Source organism: Marmota flaviventris, chromosome 13 (assembly GCF_047511675.1).
Source record: "Marmota flaviventris isolate mMarFla1 chromosome 13, mMarFla1.hap1, whole genome shotgun sequence".
Taxonomy (NCBI): Eukaryota; Metazoa; Chordata; class Mammalia; order Rodentia; family Sciuridae; genus Marmota; species Marmota flaviventris.
Window position 1 is genome coordinate 69,466,313 of NC_092510.1, and position 22,984 is coordinate 69,489,296.

A 22,984-nucleotide genomic window follows, 5' to 3' on the forward strand; every position below is an offset into this window, starting at 1 on the left:
GAGCCATGAGGGCCCTGGGCTCCAGAGAGAGGAAGAGTCTGTTGAGATCCCACTTGAGTTGCTGGCAGAGAAGCAATGACAAGCCAAGTCTCCCAACTCCAAGTGAGAGCCCTGCTTCCCATACTCACTTGCCCAACCTCTGCCCTTACCGAAGGCAGGATTTTCATTCTGGGAACTTCCGAGATGGACAAGTGCAAAGACCTTGGGCCTTCGCTGGCAAGGACAGGGACACTTGTGGAGCCCTCATCAGGACAATTCACTGCAAAGTACTCCACACAGATAAATGATAAAGAGAATGATAAAAGTTACTCTGGACTCAGAAAATTCTCAAGCACTCAAGCTATTGGCCAAGCATTCCTGTCGACTTTGAAGAGAAGGAACAAAGACCAGCAGCCCCCAACTTGGACCTCTTGTCCACTAACCCCTAAGGGTCCTTGATAAAAAGAGAGACAAGATCTTCAGAGAAGATATACATCGAAACTCCAGGACCCATGCATCCAGATCCCAGCCCCCCACCAGTAGCAGCCCCCTCACCTGTTGATGGAACTGACACTGGGCACCGTGTCATTGTCACACACTCGCTCCGCCAGCAGCCGGTCCCTGATCTCCCAGGCAAACATGGTGGGATTTTGGCGTTTGTACTCAGCGATTTTTTCTACCACTTTGGGCGTGGCAACCTTTGGTTTGGATCCTCCAATCACCCCAGGCTTGATGCTTCCTGTCTCATAATACCTAGGACCCAAGGAGAAAGGAGCTTAGTCATGAGGAACCAGTAAACTGGATGAACACTGGAAATGTTCTGAACCCCAGATGTGCTGTGAATGTAAACTACAAATCAGATTTTTTTAAATTTAGTGCCAAAAAAAAGCAAACTATCTTACTAGTAACGTTTATATTGGTTATATGTTGAAGTGATAATTTTAATGTTAGGATAAATAAAATATGTAATTAAAATTAGTTATACTCATTTCTTTTTACTTCTCTTAATGTGTTATTAGAAAATTTTTAAATTGCAATTTAAAACTTTTAACTTTCTCACATGATATTCTATTGGACAGTGCTAGCAGGATGCTAAAGATTAACAAAATCATTTGGCATTCATCTTTCAATTTACAGTTTTCAAAAATTATTTCAAGTCAGTTTTCCCAATTGATTCTCAACAGTTCTAAGCACATCATTCATTTTGAATGAATGAATGAGTAAATGAATAAATAAATGAAAAGGTGCCCTCTATGGTATAAAATGGAAATTCAAAGAATTTAAATGGCTTCCTTGGGGCCACTGAAGATCAAGTGGCCAAGCCTCTTGAGCTAAACATTTTCCCAGAAAAGTGGTTTATACCTTTGATTTTCCATTTCTCCCATCCACCAGCAGAATCTCCAGCATGCTGTAAAACTGTCCCCTAAAATGCAACCTATTTTTCCATAAGAGAAAAACAATAGCCCTGGTGTAAAATTAAAAGGAGTGTTGGATTCCAGAATTAACTGGAAATGTGTGTTGGAAATCAAAACCCAAGCAATCAGAAAAACCAACCACGAGTCACGGCAGCTCTTCTAGGGGCCTCCGCTGAGGTAAATGGCTGTTTCTAAGGACATTTCCATGCTATCAGCTTTTCCTCGTTAACGCAAATAGGATGTCAGGGTTTTACAGTAAAACCGAGACCAGGGAGAAGAGTGCCATGAAAGATCATTTCAGGGAAAAAATGACTTGATTCTTTTTCTGAATCTGAGCCGTCACTGGATGTCTCTCTCAATATTTACAGAGGAATTTTTGACTTCCTCTTCTGAAGGAGATTATCTTGCAGTTGAATTTTTTTTTTAACCAAAAGACATTTTAGAAACAACTACTAATTTTTAAACCTAACCAGAGTTTATAAGAGGTAAGGGAACCAGATGATTCTGGGATAGGTAAAAATGTTATCCAGGAACAAAGGCAACATTTATAGAGATGCTGACATTCTCAGCCTGGGTAAGTCTGTTTAGGGCTAAGTTAGTGAATAATTCTAGATTAGAAGAAATAATTTGAGAGCAATAATGTAGAAGTACAAAGTCTATTTTTCACTGAGAAGAGTTATTTACAAATTTTGACCATAAGGAAAAACTCAACCTATCCTCCCTCTTTCTGAGAAATTGCTGAAAGCAATTTTCTATATAATTTGCTAAAATATTTTTATTATTCACAACAGCGTTTTTAAAAATCTTAGTTTTTTTTTTTCTTTTTTTCCACGAGTCTAGGAAAGTACCTAAATCTAGGCACATAACAACCCTAAAATGTCCAATTGTCCCCTCAATTTCACCATAAAAAGTGACACTTATTATTTAGGCACAACACTCTAAAGTTTACAGGGCTCTTCTTCAAATTATCATGCCAATCTTTGAAGCCAGTGGGGTTTAAAGAAGGGAAAATAAATGATCAGAAGACTAAGCAACCAGCCCAAATCCATCTGGAAGTTAGAGGCAGCTGCAGCCTTCAAACCTTACTTTGAATCCAGTGCTCTTCTGCTAGAGCAAACTGCTGCTTTGGTTAAAATTTTTTAAAATAATAATAACAATGATTCTTTGCAATCGTAGACAGCTTTACTATTTACCAAGCATTTTCACATACATCTTTCATTCACTCGCTGCTTGTCTAGCGCCTGTTAGGACAGGGATGGTCTCAGGGCAAGGGTTACCAACCCTGTGCTGCATCTTCAAAACATGTTAGTTGAATGGGTCTACACCATTCACATAGCAACTCAGAAGGCAGCAGGATAAAGTCCCCCACTTACTTGGCTGGTGGGTGGCAGCACTCAGGACTCCGCCGCCATCCCACCTGAGCGGTGCCAACTGTGGGAGGCTGTGGTCTTGACACAAGAGGTCTCTGTCTTCCTTTTGACTGACACATGGGCCAGGCACTTAGAAGGCAACACTGACATTGTTGAAACCCCAACTCGCAACTGTGTCAAGTGAGGATTCAGACTTAATAACCATCCTTTCATCTCAGCAAAACAGCCGTGCAGCCCTTTGGCTTACAGACAAAAGATGAACGGCAGTCACCAACACACAGTGTCCTTCCGTGCAGAGAGTGTTACTCTGGGAGTCAAGAGGTGTAGGTGCCTGTCAGCTGCTCTGACACTAACTCGCTGTGTGATCTTGGCCAACTCACTTAGCCTCTCTAGGCTTCAGTTATCCCTTTTATAAAATAGATGGAGGATGTTTACCCTACTTGACTTGCAGGGTTGTTGTGAAAATAGAAATACAGAATGGTTATAAGACATCTTTGCAAAATAAAATAAAAAGCATGGGCTGAGGATTAAAATCCTGTATAAAATGTTTATTTTTTGCTGTATAACAACACATCACCCAATTCCAAATAGCCTGAACCTCCCAACCAAGCTCCAGTGGGAAAGGACAACAGCTGAGCTCAGGGTAGATTTAAACTTGGCCTCACATGCCACTGGGCTGTGCCTCTCCAGCCTTTAGCAATCTTGAGATCTAGACTGACCGCCCACACTTCTGGAAGACTACCCGCCTTCCTGTGGGGAAAGGGGTCTCTGCCTGCCCTAGTTACTTTGCCTACTTTTCCATGCAACCTCTGAAGAGCACAGCTACCACACACCAGGCACTCTCTACAACCTTCACCTCGGAGTGCCTGTCCAGCTCTTCAGTGACCACCACCACCCCCCCCCAAAAAAAGGAAAGAAAAAAAAACAACTGTCAATTGAACAGCCCCAGTTCAGAAATTCCCAGTCACACTGTTTTAGGGCTGAACTTGTTTCTTAAAAGGCAGTTCTAATTACAGTGACATTTTGTCCACTGTGGTTCTTAGTTATGAAAATAATGAGCTATGAAATTCCAATTTATTGTTGACAACTTAAACGGCCAGGCACCAGAGCGACGCGTAACTTCCTACTGCCACTCTACCTAGTGACAAATCTATTCCGGACCGAGGGAGGCTGCCGGCTGGGTTTGGAAGGATCCCTGTCTGCCTTAGTCTCCATGGGAGATTTGGAGGGCTCTAGGGCAGCACAACATGAGGACCCAGCATTTGGACGTCTGCTCTGAGAAAAGGCTCAGTATCTTAAAGATTTCAAACAGCAAGCAAAATGTCGGCTCAGCAAGGATGTCTCAGCAAAAACAAAGGAAGGGCCTTCTTTCTCTTTCCCTCTCCCTCAGTACAAAGAAGCTTCACAAGAAGATATCTGAGACTCATTCAACTCTAAAAGTCCAATTCTGAGACGGTCTAAAATATTTCTCCTCTCTTTCTTTTTCTCTCTCCTTTTGTCTTGTTGTTTCTTTCTATTTCTCTTTTAAAAACCATTCTCTTTCCTCTTTGTTCCCTTTTTCTCTTTCTCTTTTCCTTCCCTCTGTGCTACTTTCTTCTGCTACTCTCACTCTCACCTTCCTGTCTAAAACCACCCTCTAGCAAGAATACAAGACTGATTTCCTGAAATCTCTGAACTCTGGCAGAGACTTATTTGCTTGCAGATCACTAAATGGGAGTGGATCCCCCAACCTCCATAGCTGAGGTACCTGCTCTAGGCAGGTAGATGAGACATAAATACAGGAATCCAGGACCCTAAAGGAGCTGCCAGGCCCTTGGCCCTGAAATATCTTCCTTTGGCCTCAAGCAAAACTGCAAGGCTGTTTGATACATTTGCTTCCTCCAGCTGAGAAATTTCTTGAATTCCAGCAGACGGAAGAAAAAGAGCAAGCAGAAAGTCATGATGTCATTGACATACTTCAGAATATTTATTTTTTATTCAGGCATCTGTTCTCAAACCATAATGCAGGCTACAAGACAAAGGTTGTTTTCTGACAACGGAAAAGAAATGGAAAGCAGTGAACGGCTAAACCCAAGAACGTTCCTGCCTGCCAGGAAAGACCTACAACACCACCACATGCCCAGAAACAAGCCTACAGCTTTGTTTGCGGGTGTGGGGAGACACAGGTGGCCCAGGAGTCCTTTAGACTCCATCCCAACCCAAATGCTAACTGGATGTATAAACCTGGGTTAGTCACTTTGCCTCACTAGGTTTGTTTCCTGGTCTTAAAATATGCTTCACTGGATCATGCTGAGGCTACTGAGAAAATAAACGGGAGCACTAAAAGGCTATGCAGCCCTCTGGGAGAATCGTCATTGTTAGTATTTTGCTTGCAGCAAATCGCCGGGTCAAGTGGCAACTTTCAAATGTCAGATTTGAGAGTCAGCTTTTGCTGTCTATCCCCCACCCCCATTTAATATATACTTAGGATGCCTGTCACTACGAAGGAAACACAACACATAGAAGGAAAATACAACAGACCAACATAATGCGGTTGATGATAACCCAAACTGAAAATGGTGGCTAACTTTTAAAAGTGGAATATGCTTTTTGAAAACATTAAAATGAAACATTGAGGGCTAGGCATATAGCTCAGTGGTAGAACACCTGCTTAGCATTTGCAAGGCCTTGGGTTCAACACACACATACACACAAAAAAATAAATAAATAAAAAAAGGAAGGAAGGTTGATTAAACTCTGGTGTATTATATTATACCTTACAGAGTCTCTACCCAGCTCTGCCCAGGGCCGTGAGCTCACCTAAGTGGATAGGGGAATTTCCTAAGAACCTCTTACTCCTGGGTTCTTTAGGATAATTCACCAGGCTTTCTAGAAACATGTCCCTCCTAAATCTTCCTATTCCACTTATCACTTGAGATGGAGTTACCCAGGGTCACTCTGAGTTGGATGGCCTCAGAGGAGCTTTGCAAACTCTAAAGTGCTGTGCATGTAAAGTGAAATGCCACTATGGTCCTCACTATGACACTGGTACATTAGACAGCTGCTGAATCGTCTTTAAGATCTTTATTTGAAAGTTCATGGAAGCCTGGAGCTCCTGCCTTTACCTGCCAAGAATTTTGCTGACACAACCATGGCTGACCCGAAGCTGCCTGGAGATGTCGCAGGGCCTGACACCTTGATGAGCAAGTTCCACTATCCTTTGGCGGACTACATCTGGAAGTGGCCGTCCGTTCACAAAAACCCCCCCAAGCTGATTCACTCCTCCATGTCCTGAAACAGATCAGAAACAAAAGGCAAGGGGAAGGGTGGTTAGAACCAGTCACATAGTAGAAGCACCATTGTGAGCACCCAGAGGCTGGATGTCTTGCTCCTGGAGTTCAATCCCACAGACCACACTGGGTTGCTTTTTAAAATTAAGCTTAGCCTTTGTCCATCTTCAAGCAGTCATTTGGGCCAATGACAGTCAGGATTGCCATACTGTTTCCTTTAGTTATTAGCATTTCCCTTGCAATTTTAAAACAATGGACTTTGAAAAATATTTAATCTATACTAACAATAGGGGCACGACTTATTACATGATACTTAGGTCTAAGGAAGATCCTGGGGACAAAATTATGCTTTAAAATACATCAATTTTAAAGAGGAAAGAAAAAACAACAGAACTCTTTTCCTTCTAACGAATGTCTTTAAAAGTGAAAAAGACTACTCCAACAAACCCTAAATCTCAAGGGAAAAATGTTTTTAAATCAGCCATCTAATTTAAAGGCTAAGGACTTAAATTATATATATATAAACAACATTTGCAGAGTACTGAGACAAAATCCAACCACTGCCTTCATAAAGAAATTTTTTTTTTTTTAATTTTAAACCCTTCTGTAAAGGTAAGCCTGGCATGTGGACTTGACCACTACACCCTCTCGGAGCACACAAAAGAAATGGGTCATAGGATCTTCTATATACAACACATTCCACTTCACTGTATCATGATTTGTTATAAAAGCATTTCCCTGGAATTTTTGGAATATGTTTGCAATTGACAAGCAGCTTTAAGTTGGTTAGGGGGAAATAAAGAAGCCAAAGAAAGCTTCTGAGTCCCAGGTTTTATAAGAGCTCTGAGGCGGATTTGAAGTAAAAGCAGTTGGGGAGTGCTATCCATATGCTCCCTTCTCTTACATCAAGGTCCATCTGGAGTACCTAAGTAAATTGAAGAGCTAACCCAGTAAACACAGAGCAATCCAATGTAGCAACATCATTGACCTTGTAGCTGTTAATCAGCCACTAACTGACATTGCTGAGGATTGGGGCGAAGAGCCAAGCCCAGAGCATATACTGTTGCTTGGCAGCTCAGAGGCAAAGGCAGGGGAACCTCCTTAACTGGTACTGGCTGGGCCGGGACTGGAGTGTACAAGGGAAGCCAAGGCACCTCTGAGGTCACATACATATACATTCTCCAAATCTAAAACTCTGTAAAATAGCTACCTCATCTCAGTTATTTCCCCAATTTTCATCTACTACCTAGGTTCATGAATAATATTTGCAATGGAGGGGACAAAAACACTCTTAATATATCCTATATCCTTAAAACTATCCAAGCAATCCACTGAAGTTTCCCATCAATATTTCCTAAAATGACCAAGTCCAGGCTTATTTCAAAGAAAAAGATGATCTTATAGATAATTGCAGTACTTAGTTCCAGTTTTATGCTGAATTTTTCTGAATTTTCAAAATGAGCTTTAATCAATGTTAATTGTTCTGAAACATTCCAGATATAAGATAAAAGGGAAAACATCTCTAACAGGATTTTGCAGTTAGGAACACAATTGTACAGTTTACCTAAACAGAAAGACTGAAGTCACCCTGGCCAACAGCCTTAGGAACACTTGGTTCTGGGGCTGGGAACATCTAAGAAAAATGGATTATATATATTTTTCAAGACAGGATGAATTTAAGTAAGAGAAAGTAAATTCAAAATTGGTATGAGCTCTGAGAGGTCAAAGGACTGCGAGGGGGGGCGAGGAAGCTAAAACACCAGCACACTTTTGGAAGGACCTGGAAGTCCTGGCCTCGTGGCCCATCTGCAAAAGCCTGTTCGCTACACTACTAACCAGTTGAGACTTTTTGCCCCAAACACAGCAACCACCTTCAAAGGACTTTCATGCCAAGAATAGTCATTTGTGAGTTTGGAGGGTTGTATTATATTATGGAAAAAACAATACAAAGACAAAAGCACCAAGGAATGTATAATCTGGTTTTGGACAGAGCAAATCCCCATACTCTCTACCCTTGACCACAAAGGCAAAGCTGCTAAGGATCTTGCAGAATCTGATGTACATCTCCACAGCTGGCACTAGACCCAGAGAGACCTAGAGACTTTGACTTCCCTCAGCAACTTGGAAATGCCCCAAACCCACTTGGACCTCTTGCCTCAGTTTTACCCAACAGAGTTCTTCAAGGATGGCAGTGAAAAAAAATTCATAGCTGTGGCCTAAGGAAAGCCATTTATCCTGAGACTGGGAAAAAAAGGGAAGTCTGAGAGAAGAAATGGGGGACAGGGAAAGAAAAGAGAAAAAAAGGAAAGTATTTGGGAAAGGAGCAGAGTGAGAACTAAATGAGAGAGATAGCAAGCAGAGAGAGAATCTGAAAAGGAAGCAGCAGATCAGGCAGGCAGAAAAGGAGGAAAGAAAGGAATGGAAAAGCCAGAACAGACCAAGAAAGGAAAGAGAAGAGAAAATGGAGAAGTGCAAGGAGAAAGTATCTGGAAAACAGGAGACTTCTATAGAGTCAGACTTTTGTTTTCTGGTGCCCTCCGCATAAGCACAGCATCTCCTTGAAGAACCCAAGTCCCCGCTTCTAATTCTGTGGACTCCAGGTAGTTGAGGGCTTATCCCCTGGAAGGGTGCTGGGCCAAGAAAATCTTCACTTTCCAGGGGAAGTAGAATTTACAGAGGGACTGCAACAGAGACAGGTGCGAGCAGATCAGGTGAAGACTGGGAAACAGACACAGATACAAGGGAAACAGATCAGCTTCTACAGGGCAGAGTAAACAGGGTTTAGAGGTGGGTGGGTAAAGAAAAGTTGAATTATAGATGCCCCTGGGGCCTTTGTGGCTCTGGTCTGGAAGGCACTGGCTTCCATAGATGCTCCTCAAGTTCTGATTAGGACATGCAACCCACTGGAGGCCCTGACCACACCCCAAAGACCATGGCTGGGCATAGGGTCTTGGGAAGGTCTTTGCTGATTCAGCTGTGGATTGAACTACAGGACACACAGGGTCGTTGAAATTTCTCCTAGATACCAGAGAGGAAAAATGAAGGGGCACACAGACGTGAACAAGAGCACATGGAAAGATTAGGCATGAAATCCCCCCAATGGACTCTCCAACAGGTAGATAGTCAGTGACACACATGAACAGTCGGGCTGTGGACACAGATATGGTTGAACAACACAAAGTGAGAGTCTTGCACATGTGAATTCACCCACACAGTCTGCTGGCTCTATCTGGAATCTGAGTCCCTCCCTCTCCCCTTCAAAGCTTCATGTTTATGCTTCTGTCAAAGATACCCAAGAAGCTACTTCAGCTTTGCTCATGTGAACTTCTGTTAGTCTTTCTGTCTTTCGGACCTTAGTGTCATATTCTATAAAATGGATCTAACTGAAGTTTTGGGTGATACTCAGGAAGGACACTGGCTATAAAAGTGCCTTATAACTGGTAAAGATGCTTGGGGAAGAAAATGTCTTAGAGGGGAGTCCATTGTGTTGATGTGAATGATGAGCCTGAAATGGGGAGTGGGACACTTTTGAACTATGAAGCCTATTTCCTAGCAGTGCCTGCCCCTCCTTTTAGAAGCTGTTTTGCTCAAAAGTGGTGGTTGAAGAATTGGGGCAGGAAAAAATCAACCAGGGCCAGCAAGGAAGATGAGGAAGTGGGATTTTGAGCCCCTATTTATTACAACCACCACCCAGAATCAATTTTTCTCCCCAATCCCCACTGCCTGCAAATTGGGCTCCAGAGCTGGCCTATATTGTTCAAGCAAACAGCTTTGGATGCCAGAACCAAAGGTTCTTCCAAAAAAGCCAAGGGCTTGCACCAGCTCTGGAAGCTAGGCTGGCTGGGGCCCAACCCCCACAGTGCTGCCAGGGAGATTGAAAATGGGAGGAGGGGGCAGACTAAAGGCCAGGGCAAGGAGGCACAGGCAGACATTAGCCGTTGGCTAATCTGCACCTGGAAGAAGCTGCTTTCTCCATGCTGATCCACAGCCAAGAGACCACCTAGTCTGATACTATCTCCCCAAGGGCTGGGAACGACCTCAGAGCAGCCGAGCTCTGGGCAGAAGAAGGCAGCAGGGGCCTGTGGATTCCAGCCAGCAAAGAGAGCACTGGGGGTAGCTCTCCCTATCTTGTCCCCCATTTACTTCTTGGCTGAGCCAAGGGCTTGCTCACCTCTCAGAGTATTGCTCCCAACTCATTTGTTTTCAGGCTCCTTCTGTAAGATCACAGCTTTTCCAGAGCCAGGCTCAAGTATGTGCAGGAAAAAGACTGCAGAGAGCATTAGGGTCAATACGGACTGGAAACCGTTTGAGCACAGGCCCCAAATGGTGAGGGATCGTTTGGGCTGGTACCAGAACAAGAGGCTTCTGTGTGCAAACCCACCGCTTTGGAGGATTACCTTCGACTCTGAATTTTCACACAAAGAGAAACTGACCTGCCTGCAGCCAGCCCAGCTGCCTAGACAAGCCTTCCCCTGCTTGCCAGGCCACTCGGCACTCCTTGGCAGCCACGGACATTCTCGCCCCGGAAGCTTGCCTTCTCTCCAGCCGGGTCTCTGCTGCCTTTGTTAAATGGGGGACCCACGGCTAGGGAAACCGAATCCTGGGCTAACAGAGGTTGGAGAGGGCTCCTGGCCACTGAGTAACTCCTTGACCTGCAACCTGCAGAGACCGAGCTGGGCACCAGACTGGTTGTTGCCAAAGCCTCCTCCGCCGGCTCCACAGCCAACAGAAAGGAAACGCGATTCGTTCCACTTGGAATTTCCTTGAAATCTCCGAATCTAATCCAGCGTTAACTCACCGTGAGAGGAGCGCTCATCTCACAGGAGGCTGTGCTAATGGGTGAACTGGCAGGATCCCGGATCAATCAGGCGGACCTTACCCGCGCCCAAAACGACCCTTCCCGTCTCCTACACACGAAGCGACTTTCAGAAGGTGGGGGCGCCTGTATGATGACTAATTGGCTTCTTTATTTCTTTTTTCTTTCTTTCTTTTTAGGGGAGAAGCCACCACGAGGCAGGCGTCCTGCAGGGAAGGACCCAATGGGGTCTTTAAGGGTCTCTGTATGAACTGGCCGTCTCCTAAGCAGAAGCTTAGCCCAGGGAGCACGACTTCGTTGATTTTTCAAATCCCCCTCCTCAACTCCAGGACGCCCTTGGAGCCCTGGACCCGGTGTCCTTTCTTAGCTCTCAACCTCTTCCTCTACAAATACAGAGATTGGTCAGGGCCCCGCTTTCCCTCCAAACGGCAGTCTTGATCACCCACCAAGGCTGAAAAAGGCGCCATCAGGGTTGGGGCACCGTCTGAGACTAAGACTGACCTTTCGCAACAACTTCGTGCCCTCCAACTGGCCCAGCCCGGAGCCCTCTACGAGTCCCAGCCAGGGTTCTCCGGATGCTCTGAAATGTCCCTGCTGGAGCCCCAGAAAGGCTGCAGCTCGCTGCCTACACTACGCGTTGCTGGAGGCGGGATTCCAGGACCAGGTACTCTGGCCTGGGCGGCCGAGTGCGTTGTTCCACGTCCCCTGCCTGGAAGCCCTGGCACTTTGTAAAGTTGGCTACACAGCTACAGAGGTCCAGGGTCCTCCCAGCTTTAGGACCTGCCCCGCGGTCCGGCACCCCCAACCCGGTCCCGGCCGGAGAGTGAGAGAAGCGAGTTCGCCGCCTACTTACTATGCATGGATGCAAACGGGTCGTGCTTACAGTGTATTTCCATCGGGGCGCTCCAGACTGCAGGCCGGCCCACGCCGCCGCCTCCCGGCGCCAAGGGGCTGCCCAGGGCGGCTAGGGAACCGTGCCACCAGGCCGGGCACCTTGCGAGCCAGGCTCAGAAAACACTGCTGGAACCTTAGGGTCTCTCCCAGAGCCTCCCTGCTGAAGATTGTCGAAAGCTCCGCAGAGAGGCGGGAAACGGCGTTAGCGCAGTCGGTCTGGGAGCGGGCGCCCAACTCTGACTGGCTTCGTTCCCCGGCTGGTTCAGGCGGCGGTTCCCGGCCCAGCCCGGGGTAGCTGCGGCCAAGGCGCCCGCGACTTCGGGGACATAGCGTAGGGGCCCACCTCCAGCACCGCTAGGAGCCCCCGGTCCCCAGTAGGAGCAGTTTTCAGGAGGCCGCCGGAACACACGGCCCTTAGGTTCACTCAGGAAGCAGCGAGGCCCGCCGGCTGCCAGGCTGGTTCCGCGGCCTCGCTGCCTCTAGGGTCCCACCTCGACCCCTCGGTCTCCGCCAGATCCTTTTTCTCTGTTTCTCTGAGTCTCTGGGGCTCGGACTTGCCCCCTCCTTCTCTCTACAACTGCCTCTCCGACGTCTCAGACGAAGTTGCGGAGAACTTCCTCTCTGGCTGCGCAGGGGCCCGGGTGGGTTCGGAGGTGCTTCCGCCACTGATGTTGGGGCGGAGAGACTTCGGAGTCCCCAGGAGCTTGCAACCCTCAAACCCAGGGACCCGCTGCCTTCAAAGTTCCCGCGGCCTCAGCTGCTTCCCCATCGCTGGGAACAGGAAGGGGGACAACAGCGACCGGCTCCTTCTCGCCTGGCTATCTGCCTCACGCCTACCAACTCTTCGAACCCCGCTGCCCTCTTTTGGGGGTTCTATTTGGACTGTCTTCCAGATGCCTCTTCCGGGACAGCCGCCGCGCCTGCCCCAAGCGTGGAGCGAGGGACCGAAGAGAGAGCAGAGGGTTCCCGCCACCAAGGCCGCCAAGACTGTCGGTGCTAAGATGAAGCCACTGCCGGCTTTGACTGCCGGTGCTTCTGCTGCCGCCGCGGGCGCTAGCCTTTCGCCTGCTCGGCGCGCACAGTGCGCCACCGCGCCGCCCCGGAGCCGCTTTCAGGACCCGCTGCGTGTGGACAGCGCCGCCCGGGGCTCAGCCTCCCTTCGGGCGGGGGCGGGGCGGGGGCTAACCTGCCAATCATGTTCCATCAAGCCAATCAGAAAGAAGGCATCCAGCCCTGGTCCGAAACACCGCCCTATTGGCTAAGCAACCCACGAGCTCCGCCTGATTAGCCGATACCTGGGCAATGGGAGAGAATGGGGGGCGGGGCCCGAGCGGCGGCGCCACGTTCATTGACAAACGCGCGGGGCCAAGGCCTAGTGGATTGTGGATGGGGGAGGGGAAAGGGAGAAGAGGGCCCACGCAGTGCCTAGAGTGTCTAGTTGCTGCTCCTACCCGGGCCCGCACTTACCCGCTGCGGTTAGGATCCTGAAACGCCCTGAGGCATTAGCGGCCGGCTGAAGCGGGGTGAGGGGGGAAAATGAGGGAATAGTCTCCAGAAAGGAAAAACAAACAAAACAAAAAGCCCACCCAAGAGTGTTAGAGGAAGCCACGAAGTGCAGTAAGATCCTGCTTTCAATCTAGGTGATGGACACCTAGTATGCACATAACTGCCAGTTCTGACCTCGTTTTCTTCATCTGTAAAATGGGCAGAGTTGTGTAAACTCGTTTGTGATTAACGCTCCTTCCAGGAAAAACACTTCAGAATTTTATCAAGCATTTGCAAAGCCACAACTACCTCCTCTTTGTCTTACCCCTTCCTCTAGCTGCAGAACTTACAGTTCTGCATTAACCAAAGACAGAGACATTGGGGAGAAAGATATGTAATAATCCTTTAAAATTAATATCCAGAGCATTTCTGGGGAAAGAGGCCATCTGAGGCTGTGGGCCAAATTGCCCAAGCACAGAGCAGTAGGACCTCCTTCCAACTTCAGACTAGATGCTGCTAGCAGCTGTGGGGGCTGGTGATGCTTCAGCTGAATACTTCTGTCAGCAGGAGCAATTCCCTCACCACCACCACCAAAAGGTATCTTGGAACTGAGTGAGCCCACTCTTCTCCAGTGCTAGTGATAGTCTCTGAAGCAAGCGGCTAAGCACCCATTATATTTGCAAGGGTCCAGCAAACAATATTGTACCTTCCAGCTGTCAGAAAAACCTCACCTCACCTAGCCAAAAGTTCCTGTAGTGTTTGTGGGGAAGAAAAAAAAAGGATTGATTTCTAGCTGAACTTTCTTGATACAGAAGTGGTCTTTGACCAGAAAGTCTCAGTTTCTCAGGGTTTTAAGACTCTAGGAACACAATCAAAATAACTGGATCTTTTAAAGGAAGCATTTGTCAGCCCTTCTTCACCTAGAAGGCTATAGTTTTGTGAGCCCTACAGTGTGCCAGCCTCACCCCCCACAGAGACACTGAGCATTCTTCTGCCCTGGCAGCTTCTAGGAATGGTCAAATTCATAAGTGATGATTTTTTAATATTAAGCATAAACCCAACAAAACAGTATTCTGATGCCTGTTCCAGAGAACAGAGCACAGGCTGATCCTGGGAGGATCCCTGGCTTCATTGTTAGCCTGTTTTCTCTCCTTTCCCCTCTCTCTACCCCTGCTTCACTTTTCATACCTCTAAGCTGGGTTTGCCCTTGGATCCACTTTCTGTATCTGTCTCAGACCCAGCTGTCCCTGACCGGTAGACAAGTTTCCGGTGCTGATACCCAACCCCACCCCAGCAGGGGCACAGCTGTGGAAAACAGCCCCCACGCAGGCCTCTAGGGACCCAGGAGGCGGTGGTGTGCAGGGGAAGTGATGTATCTCCCCATTGCCTGGAACTCTGCAGATCTACATCTTAGTTACCAATCCCAACCCCCACCTTGGAGCAGGAAGGTCACCACAGGAGAGGAACTAGGATGGAATAGAGTTGGCTTCATCCCATGGTGCCCAATGGGTTGAAAATCCTCTGAGGGAGTGTGGAGACACCCTAAGAGTCGCAGCCAGTGACAACCCTACATGTGGCTCTGCTCCTTGAGATTGGGCCTACAAATCCAGATCTAGAGTCTTAGAACTTAAAGTGCTCTGAGGCTATGCTTCCCCCATTTTACAGATGTGGAACCTGAGGCCAGGAGGTGGATGTGACTTGTCCAAGGTCACACACACAGCAAGCTGGGGCAGAAGAAAGGCTGTAAACTTTTCTTCAAACTTCTTCTCCAGACCCCTCTGGCTAGACATAGCTGGGGTGTCAATGGAGGAGGAGGGATGCTGCCAAATCAAAGAACCGGCTTTCTTTGTAAAGCTTGAACAGAATCCCAGGGGCATTTGGGAATGGGATGAAACCAGAGATATTATTCCAACAGGAGTAGCACAGATTCCCTTTCACACAGTAGGTGTTCCACTTCTTTGGGGCGTTTGGATGTGTGCTCACATAGGACCACTCTAACCTGTGCGCAGAAAGTAGCCACGTTGTGATGCGCCTCGGAAAGGAAGTTCCCATGTGAGAGAGGATTATTCATCGCCATCTGAGCTGGACAGCCTAAAAGAACTTCCGAACCCAAGGCGCGACCAGAACTGGTATCGTGGCCACTTAGCCCAGCCTTACAGGCCACCAAATGTCGGCTCAGAGAAGTTACATTCCTAGCCCGAGATTACACAGCGATTCCAATGCTGAACCCAACTTTTGCGCCTCAGTCCTGTCTCCCTGCGCCCAGAAGCCCGCAGGCTATGTCCAAAAGAAAGAGACTAGCAACGAGCTAATCTCGCCGACGCGCTGATGGTGGTTGTGCTTTAAAGTCTCTCATGGCTTCTTTCAGCAGCGGGGCTTTGGGATCCACCCTATAAGAAGCGCAGGGGACAGAGACCGGGAAATGAAATCATCCAGGTAGAAACTTAATTTATGTAAATCGAATCGCCTTTCAAAAGTTTTGCTATTGGAGGAAAGCCCATTGAGAATAATGTTTGAAGAGCTAAAACATCTTTGGAGAGAGCGTCCACCTCGGTATGCAGCCAGAGACCTCACTTCACTCGGTCACACACCCCTCCGGGTTCCCCTTTTTCGCCTCTGAATGACTCCCTCTAGCGCACAGCAAAACTGTAGGTCAGAAAGCTGGGGCTGTTTAGAGCCCTGTAAAGCTGAGATCTATTCCCTCAGCGGGAGTCCAACCCATTTCCCAGCTCTTGCTTGGGAAAGCAAGGACTTAGGGGACTCAGACCAGTTCTCAGTTCAGGAAGATCAGAGATGCTATGGGCATCTGTGTCTTAATCTGGTAGGTTCTGTCTAACCTTCCTTAAAAAAAAAAAAATCAAAAGAAAGAAAGCAAGTGGCTTGAAATTACAAAGCAATCTCTGGTACAAAAAATCCTGCATCGTTTCTACACCTGAATCAGAAGTCTGCCCTACTTGACCCAAGTCTGTTTGCAGGAATCTTGAAGGATATGGGAGAGAAGGGAGAGTTTAGCCAGGTTTTTCAAGAACCAAGTACACCACCTGTATTGGAGTTAGTTATCTTTATCAGCCTGGATCCCCCCCAGCCCACGCACCCCAGAGAGACCAGGATCACTAAAACAAACTCTTTCTCAAAGACTTGAGACTGGGGGCAGCCCTTTCTTCTAGAGCCTCAGCTTCCTCTGCACCTAATGCAGAGAGCAACCTCTGAAATGCCACTTCTGGAGGCTCTGTGAGATAAAGTTCCATAGATGAAGAGTATTATTATCATTCCATTCTGGGATCATTCCAGAGCTCTGAGACTGAATGCCAGTGCCCAGTGGAAGTGTTCAATCTATACAGGTCTCCCTGGCCTAGGGACTCAGGGTCTCCCACTGCAGGTGGCTTACCCAATAGTAGTTTTCCAAGGGTGTGTGGGGGGTGGGAGGGTAGAAATCGATCTCTTCTCTTAGTGGGAATATCTTATTGTCTAAGGGCAAGGAGTTTTTGCTTCCTATTCTCATCATAACTCCTGTTTTGTGATCTCCAGAAGTCCCTGCTCTCTGTACCTCTTCTTTTCTTTTTTCCACACTACAATGAAAAGGCCAGAAAAGAAGATCCTTAAGGGAATTTCTGCTAAGCTATGACCTTGCCAAACCTTGGGCTTAGAACAAGGACATACTTCCTCACCACTGTACAGGTAGAGATACTGAGGTTGGGGAAGGAATAAAATATGAATAGGTTCTGAAGGAAGGAAAGGGAAGCCTAGTGGTCTATGAAAGTTGTAGAGGTTGGGAAAGAGGAGAAACCTTTCCAGAAACCAAACCTGGATGTCCTGAGTACCAGCCTGGACCCCTGCTAGCCCGGCCCTCCATATTTCCAGACAGGAGGAAGGTCTATACAGACAGGCAGAAGTGCAGTATCATCTAGCTGTCACCCTTTCCAGGGAAAGCAGCCCTTACCCCAACCCAACAGGTGAGGAAAGGGTGTGGTTCTCAGGATTTTAAGGTCCAATCCTACTAGGATTCCCTCTTATACAAACCCCACCCAGTCCAGCTCCACAGAGGAATAAAATGCTTTATTGATTAAACGATTATTCAGGCGATTGAACTAATCAAAGAGCCCATCGACCGCCATGAATTACATTCTTTGTAGACAGCTTGTTGGGAGAGGCAGCCCAGCTGGTGGGGCACAGAGACCCTCTCCCTGACCCTGGTGTACCTCCAACCCATTTCCAATGCATGTACAACCTCTAGTACCAGGAGCAGGCACCTCTAGGTGTCCCATCTAGAGAAGGCCTCACCACCTGGGGAAAGAAAGGCTGGGGATTGAACGTGAGGAAGAGGAGGTTTCCAGTTTCCCTTTTCTGCACCCTCATCTCAGGAAGGCTCTTCTGGTTCCCCTGCCTCTTAGATTTTTGCCTTCACTTCTTTTCAGTTGCTGTTTCAGAAACACATCTATGCCCAAGAAGTTGTCCTGGGTTTGGGGTCTAAGTTTACCCCTTTCTGTTCTTTGACCTTTGGTTGGAGCTGGAGTAGAAGTGAGGGTTCACAGATGCCCTAGGATGGGGGAAGGGAATTTCTTGCTAGGGCTGAGAGTGTGTTTGTGTGGGATTTGGCATGATAACCCCCACCTAAAAAAAAAAAGAGGCCTGCATCAGCATATGCCCCAGAACAGACAGAGGCCTACTCCCCCTGCCACCTCCTCTCAGACATAAACACACACTGCTACCCAGTGCCTGGCCCTGTAGGAGACATATGAGCCTGTGCCAAGAAAGCGTGTGTGAGTATAGTCACCAGAGCTAAATGCCTTAGCTAGGCACACACATCCACCCACTTATGCTCTCCTCCATTGGAGCGGCACCCACAGGATAGAACCTGAGCATACAGTGCATGTGTGCACGTGCATGCACACATGCAACTAGAGCCTGAGGCTAGTCTAGGTGAAAGTAAAGACAGGCAAAAGTAGCCCACTCTCACCTGCCAAGTATGTACCTGCCACAAGAGACCCTCGTGTACAAATGGTAGGCTTAACACAGTGCCCAAAGAGTACAGTTGTACACACTGCACACCAAGGGCCCAGACCCTGAATTTACACCTCCAATACAATTCCATCCCCTAACAATATGGGACTTTGGCCTGACTATACATGCTTAGAACAGTAGACCCCACATAGGCCCCAGATCCATGTCTGTGCCTACAGGCAGGCATTCTACAGGATTGATGTACACATTGGACAGTTGTTAGACATCCCAAAATGGAAGGGTCAAAGTAGTTACCCCTTTCTCACTTTCAAAATAATATGGAATATGCAACTGAACACAGAGTCTCCTCAAAGCAACAGAAGTTCACTCAGACACTTATCTAAACTATATATAAAACACTCACAGACACACATTTTGAATACTTAAAAGAACATATATACAAACACCAACTCATAAACACACACTAATCCATACAAAGGTATAAAGATGCACAGACATGCAAACTCTTGGACACATACTCAGGCATTTAAAAAATACATGTACAGGGACACACTGAACGCATTGTCACTCATGCACACGCTGATCTCCTTATGTAAACACACAGACCCAAACTTACTCACCTCCAAATAGACACCAATACAAACATTCAGACACAGAGAAACAGGCAAACTCAAAGACACTCGGACTGATGCAGAAATGTGTGAACAGACTGGTTAAAAGATATACAAACACGCTGCAGATAGACATACAATCCCTGAGAAAATACGGCGCACCGCCCCCCACCCTCCTCCAGGGTCACCAGGCATGAGGACCAGTGCCCGGTGGTGTCCCAGAGCTAGCGTGTCTGGAGCCCATATCGCGGTCCTACCTGTCCTGCCGGTCCGAGGAGTCGGGTAATTTTTCTCTAAATCCATTTTGATATTTCAGGACTTGATGGAATGGACAGGGAAAAAAGTTTCCACTTTTTTTTTTTTTTTTTTGTGACTTTTTTTTTTTTTTTTTTTTTTGATGCCCGGGGCCGCTCACAGGTTGGAATAATTCAAGCCTTCCGCTCCCCCGCCGAGCTGGGGTAGCTGATCACTGAGCTGAAACTAAACGTTTTAGGTGGAAAAAAAGCGTCCGAAGGCACCGTGAAATGATTAAGGAACTAAAGAGCTTCTCGCCATGTGAGATCATGTCCTGTTCTCGCCAACATCACAAGATGTCCCCAGACACGCCGCGCCCCCAGCGCGCCGCCCCGCACTGCGGGCCCGGAGCCGGGAAAGGGTGACCGCGCTGTGCAGCCGGGCCTGCTCAGCGTGCCAGACGGGGCGGACGGGGCCGGGCCAGAGCAGCCAGAAACCCGGAGAGCAGCAGTACTGCCGCCGCGCCGCCCCGGACTTTTATAGGGGATGGGGGGGAGGGAAGGAAGGCTTCAGACTGCGCGGGGCTCTGGTCCGCGCGCCTTCGGGAACCGGCAGAATGAAGCCGAACCCCGAACTCTATGAAACCTGCGTCTGGGGTTCGTGGCTCTCTGTGCTATGGTCGGAGCTGGTGATCCCACCATGTGCAGAACCCACTGTATTTGTTGGCCCAGGCCGTGTTTTTGTTTTTAAAAGAAATTAGCCACTCTGCCAAGCAGGTGCTTTTTAAGGGGGTGCAAAGGCTAGCAGTGTTGCCAGGTATTAATGGGAAGTTTCAGCATCCTCAGATTCACCCCTAGGGCGGCGCCCGCCCCCAGGGTTCCCAATCACCGCACCCCACCCCCATTTGCAGAACCAATACTATTGCTGGGCCCGTAACTCTAGGACAGGGCCAGATTCCTAAAGCCTCCAGGTCCCACTCAGTCTTCAGGTCCCAGATCTCCTTCCCACAGCACGTCCCGTTCTGGCCCAGAGTACAGAGGTTAATCTGTGAAATGCTGGAGATAAATTCCGAGTCCCCTCTTTGGAGCACCCGGGCGGAGCAGAGCATCTCTGGAGACTGGCGGAGTTCTGGACACCTTACCCCGGCTTATAAATGGAATCCCACTGCCCGCAGGCCGGGAGACGTTGCGGCATCCCTGAGGCCCCGGGACTTGATTCCAGGGGGGAAATCAGATGGGCAGAGGTGTGGCATGTCCAGCCCGCTCTCTTCCGCCCAGGCTCGAGGATCCCCTCCCCATTCCCCCTCCCCAGTCCAGCTGCTCAACTTGGTCACTGGAAGCCTGTGGGGCCCTGATGCGGGGTGGTCGCTGAGGAAAGGTTCTCCAGGGCGGGGGAGTGCTCCGCAGGAGAACTCTTGGCCCGCCGGACAATGGCAGTTTCGGAGAGTGAATCGTCCTCAGCGAGTGTTTGTTTTTTGGAGGGGGTGGTCACGAGGCTGGGCCGCAACCTAGGGGGAAGAGCCTAGAGTTCAAGGAGAGGGGGGCGGGCAGCGGGAACCGGACATCGCGTATCCACTAAACAGATTTCTCCACAATCGGAAACGTGGCGGTGGATTCCCGAACGACCCCCCCACCAAGTGGTCTGCGCAGTCCCCCTGCGCCTCCTCCTCTCTGCAGCCTGCGGGTCCGGGGTCCCTACTCAGCGGTTTGATTTTTGACCATCTTGGAGCGTTGGACTCTCCCTCCGAAGCCCGGCCCCAGCTCCGGCTTCCCGCTCTCCCGCCTAGCCCGCACCGGGAGGCAGCGTCAGGGAGGAGCGGCCTGTCCGCGCCTGGAGATCAAAAGCCCTCCCGGAATTGACATTTCACCCCGGGATGGGGGCGGGGGTTGTTGGGGTTTTCCCCCCTCCCCATTTAGAGGGTTTTGTTTTGTTTTTATTTTCTGTTGAGTTTTCTTTTCATTGCCTATGAGAATCTTTTAATTCGGGTGTTTTGTGTGTTGTTTTTTCGTGGAATTGATTTTAGTGGTTTTAGTTTTGTCTATGTCTTTTTGTTAGGCTTTATTTTCTGTCTTGTGTATTTTGATTTTGTGTGTTTTTTGTACTTTCTCCTTGCAGATTGTCCTTTTGTTTGTCCTTTGCAAGGCTTTTTTCTTCGCGGTGTTTTGATGTGTTCTAATTTGGGGTTAGTGGGTGTCGTTAGTGGGTGTTACACGGGTAAATTGTGTGTTTATTTTGTTTTCTTCGATTTTGATTTTGTTTTTGTGAGCTGCGCTTTTGGATGGATGCTTCGGGTTGTTTTTTTGTTGTTGTTGTTTTTGTTTTGTTTTTGTGGGAGAGTTGATTTTAGTTTTCGTATTTGTGGGATGCTTCGGTGAATCTCGCGTGTGTGTTTTGGCTTTGGGGGTGTGGATTAAGGGAGGGGACACCGACCTCTCCTTCGTTCCTGCCAGCACCCATGAAGTGCAGAGGATTAGGCCAAACATCATGAACCGTGGGTTTGCCATGCTCCGGAATACCTGACCCCAGAACACCCGCTTTGCTCTCTGCGCTCTAAACGAGCGCAAAATAAACATGCGTTCCCGAGGGGGCGCCCACTGCTAGCTAGGGACCCGCGGGTCCTGCAGTGCGGGTGCTCGGTTCAGACTTCACAGGGCCCCCTTCGCGCGGTACCCAGGCCTAGCCGCCACCCTTTTGCCCATCCAGTCAGCTGTGGGTCGGTGCCTCCTTAAGCTTGATCAGCGTGCTTCTAACTTCTCCGATTCCCACTGTGTAGGGCTGAGAGGCGACTCCCCGCCGCAGAGCAGGTGATAAACCAAGCCACTTCGGGGGACACGGAATTGATGTTGCGGCCCTACAGTTACGGGGCAAGGGGGCAGACGCGTGGAGTCTAGGAACAGATGGGCATCTGGATCCCTGAAAATTTCCCATCTCCCTTGCCCGCAGCCCAGAAATCCAACCGTGCTCAGCTTTCGGTTTGGATAGCCCGCCTGGTTTACAATCATAGATAATGGTATCCTCACCGAACATAGGTAGAAAACGAGAGAGAGAGAGAGAGAGAGAGAGAGAGAGAGAGAGAGAGAGAGAGAGAGAACACACGCCAGCCGGAGTCGTGGTAGCAGCGGCCTGCATGGCGGAACCAGTGATGGCACTGCCTCAAGGGAAACCAAACTGTAGTGACCGGAAATGTTCCAGGGACGCAATAAGGCATTCTTTCTGTCTGCGTTGCCGGGACAACATACCAACCTCAACACACCTCGGATTGTTTAATGCTACAGCAGGGAGAAAAAAGAAAAAAAGAAAGAGAGAGAGAGCGAAAGATAATTTAGAGGCAGAGAGACATGTTAACTAAGCCGGCAAGGAAAACGAGGACAATCTAAAGAGAAATAAGAAATGACAGAGACAAAACTGTGGGGAAAGGCAAATTTGGGACCTAGGAAAGGGACTGGTGTGGAGGCTCCTCCAGGCACCCCCCCCCCCCCCCCCGCGCTCTGGCATTCTGTAAGAGAAAGCAGAAATCCCGAACAGAGAGTGACAGGAAAAGAAAAAAGACGCAGAAGGGTTTGGCCTAGGCACGCTGCGAGCTTTCCTCCAGCTAAGGCGCTGCATTCAAGGGAGGGGAGGCCGACGTTAGGAAGCAAGGACCAACATTGGCTCTTCAACTCGGCCAGGAAACACTAGTGGGTTCCAAAGCTAGAGGAGCGGGGTTGGGGGTCAGTTCCGCCCAGAGATTCCCCTTCCCGGACCCCCAGCCCGAATTCTAGAAAGGATTGGGCCATCAATGTCCGCCGATGGGCCTTCGTCTGTGCTAGCCTCGGGAGGAGCCGAAGGGAACAAGTCTGGCCCTGGGGCTTCCCGCAGGAGTCCGCGCAGGGGATGGGTGGGAGCAGGCGTCCTGGCAGGAGGCAAGAAAGAGGCCCCGCCCTAGAGCCGGGGCACCAGTTCTGCAGTA

The 22,984-nt window shown here is 48.7% G+C and overlaps 1 protein-coding gene across 3 annotated transcripts in view; it reads right to left on the bottom strand.

The window, feature by feature from the left end:
* Pax5 (paired box 5) overlaps positions 1–19,536 on the bottom strand; it is a 194,812-nt gene extending 175,276 nt beyond the window's left edge. For 2 of the 3 annotated variants that reach the window (XM_027931011.2, XM_027931012.2), the window contains exons 1-3: positions 19,059–19,530; positions 5,869–6,034; positions 535–732 (exon numbers count right to left, since the gene is read on the bottom strand). In XM_027931011.2, the coding sequence (XP_027786812.2) occupies positions 535–732; positions 5,869–6,034; positions 19,059–19,104 (410 nt within the window). In that variant the 5' untranslated portion in view covers positions 19,105–19,530. Of the gene's footprint in view, positions 1–534; positions 733–5,868; positions 6,035–19,058 lie in introns of all 3 variants that reach the window. The other variant, XM_027931013.2, reaches the window with a different exon arrangement.
* Positions 19,537–22,984: the final 3,448 nt, after the last annotated feature.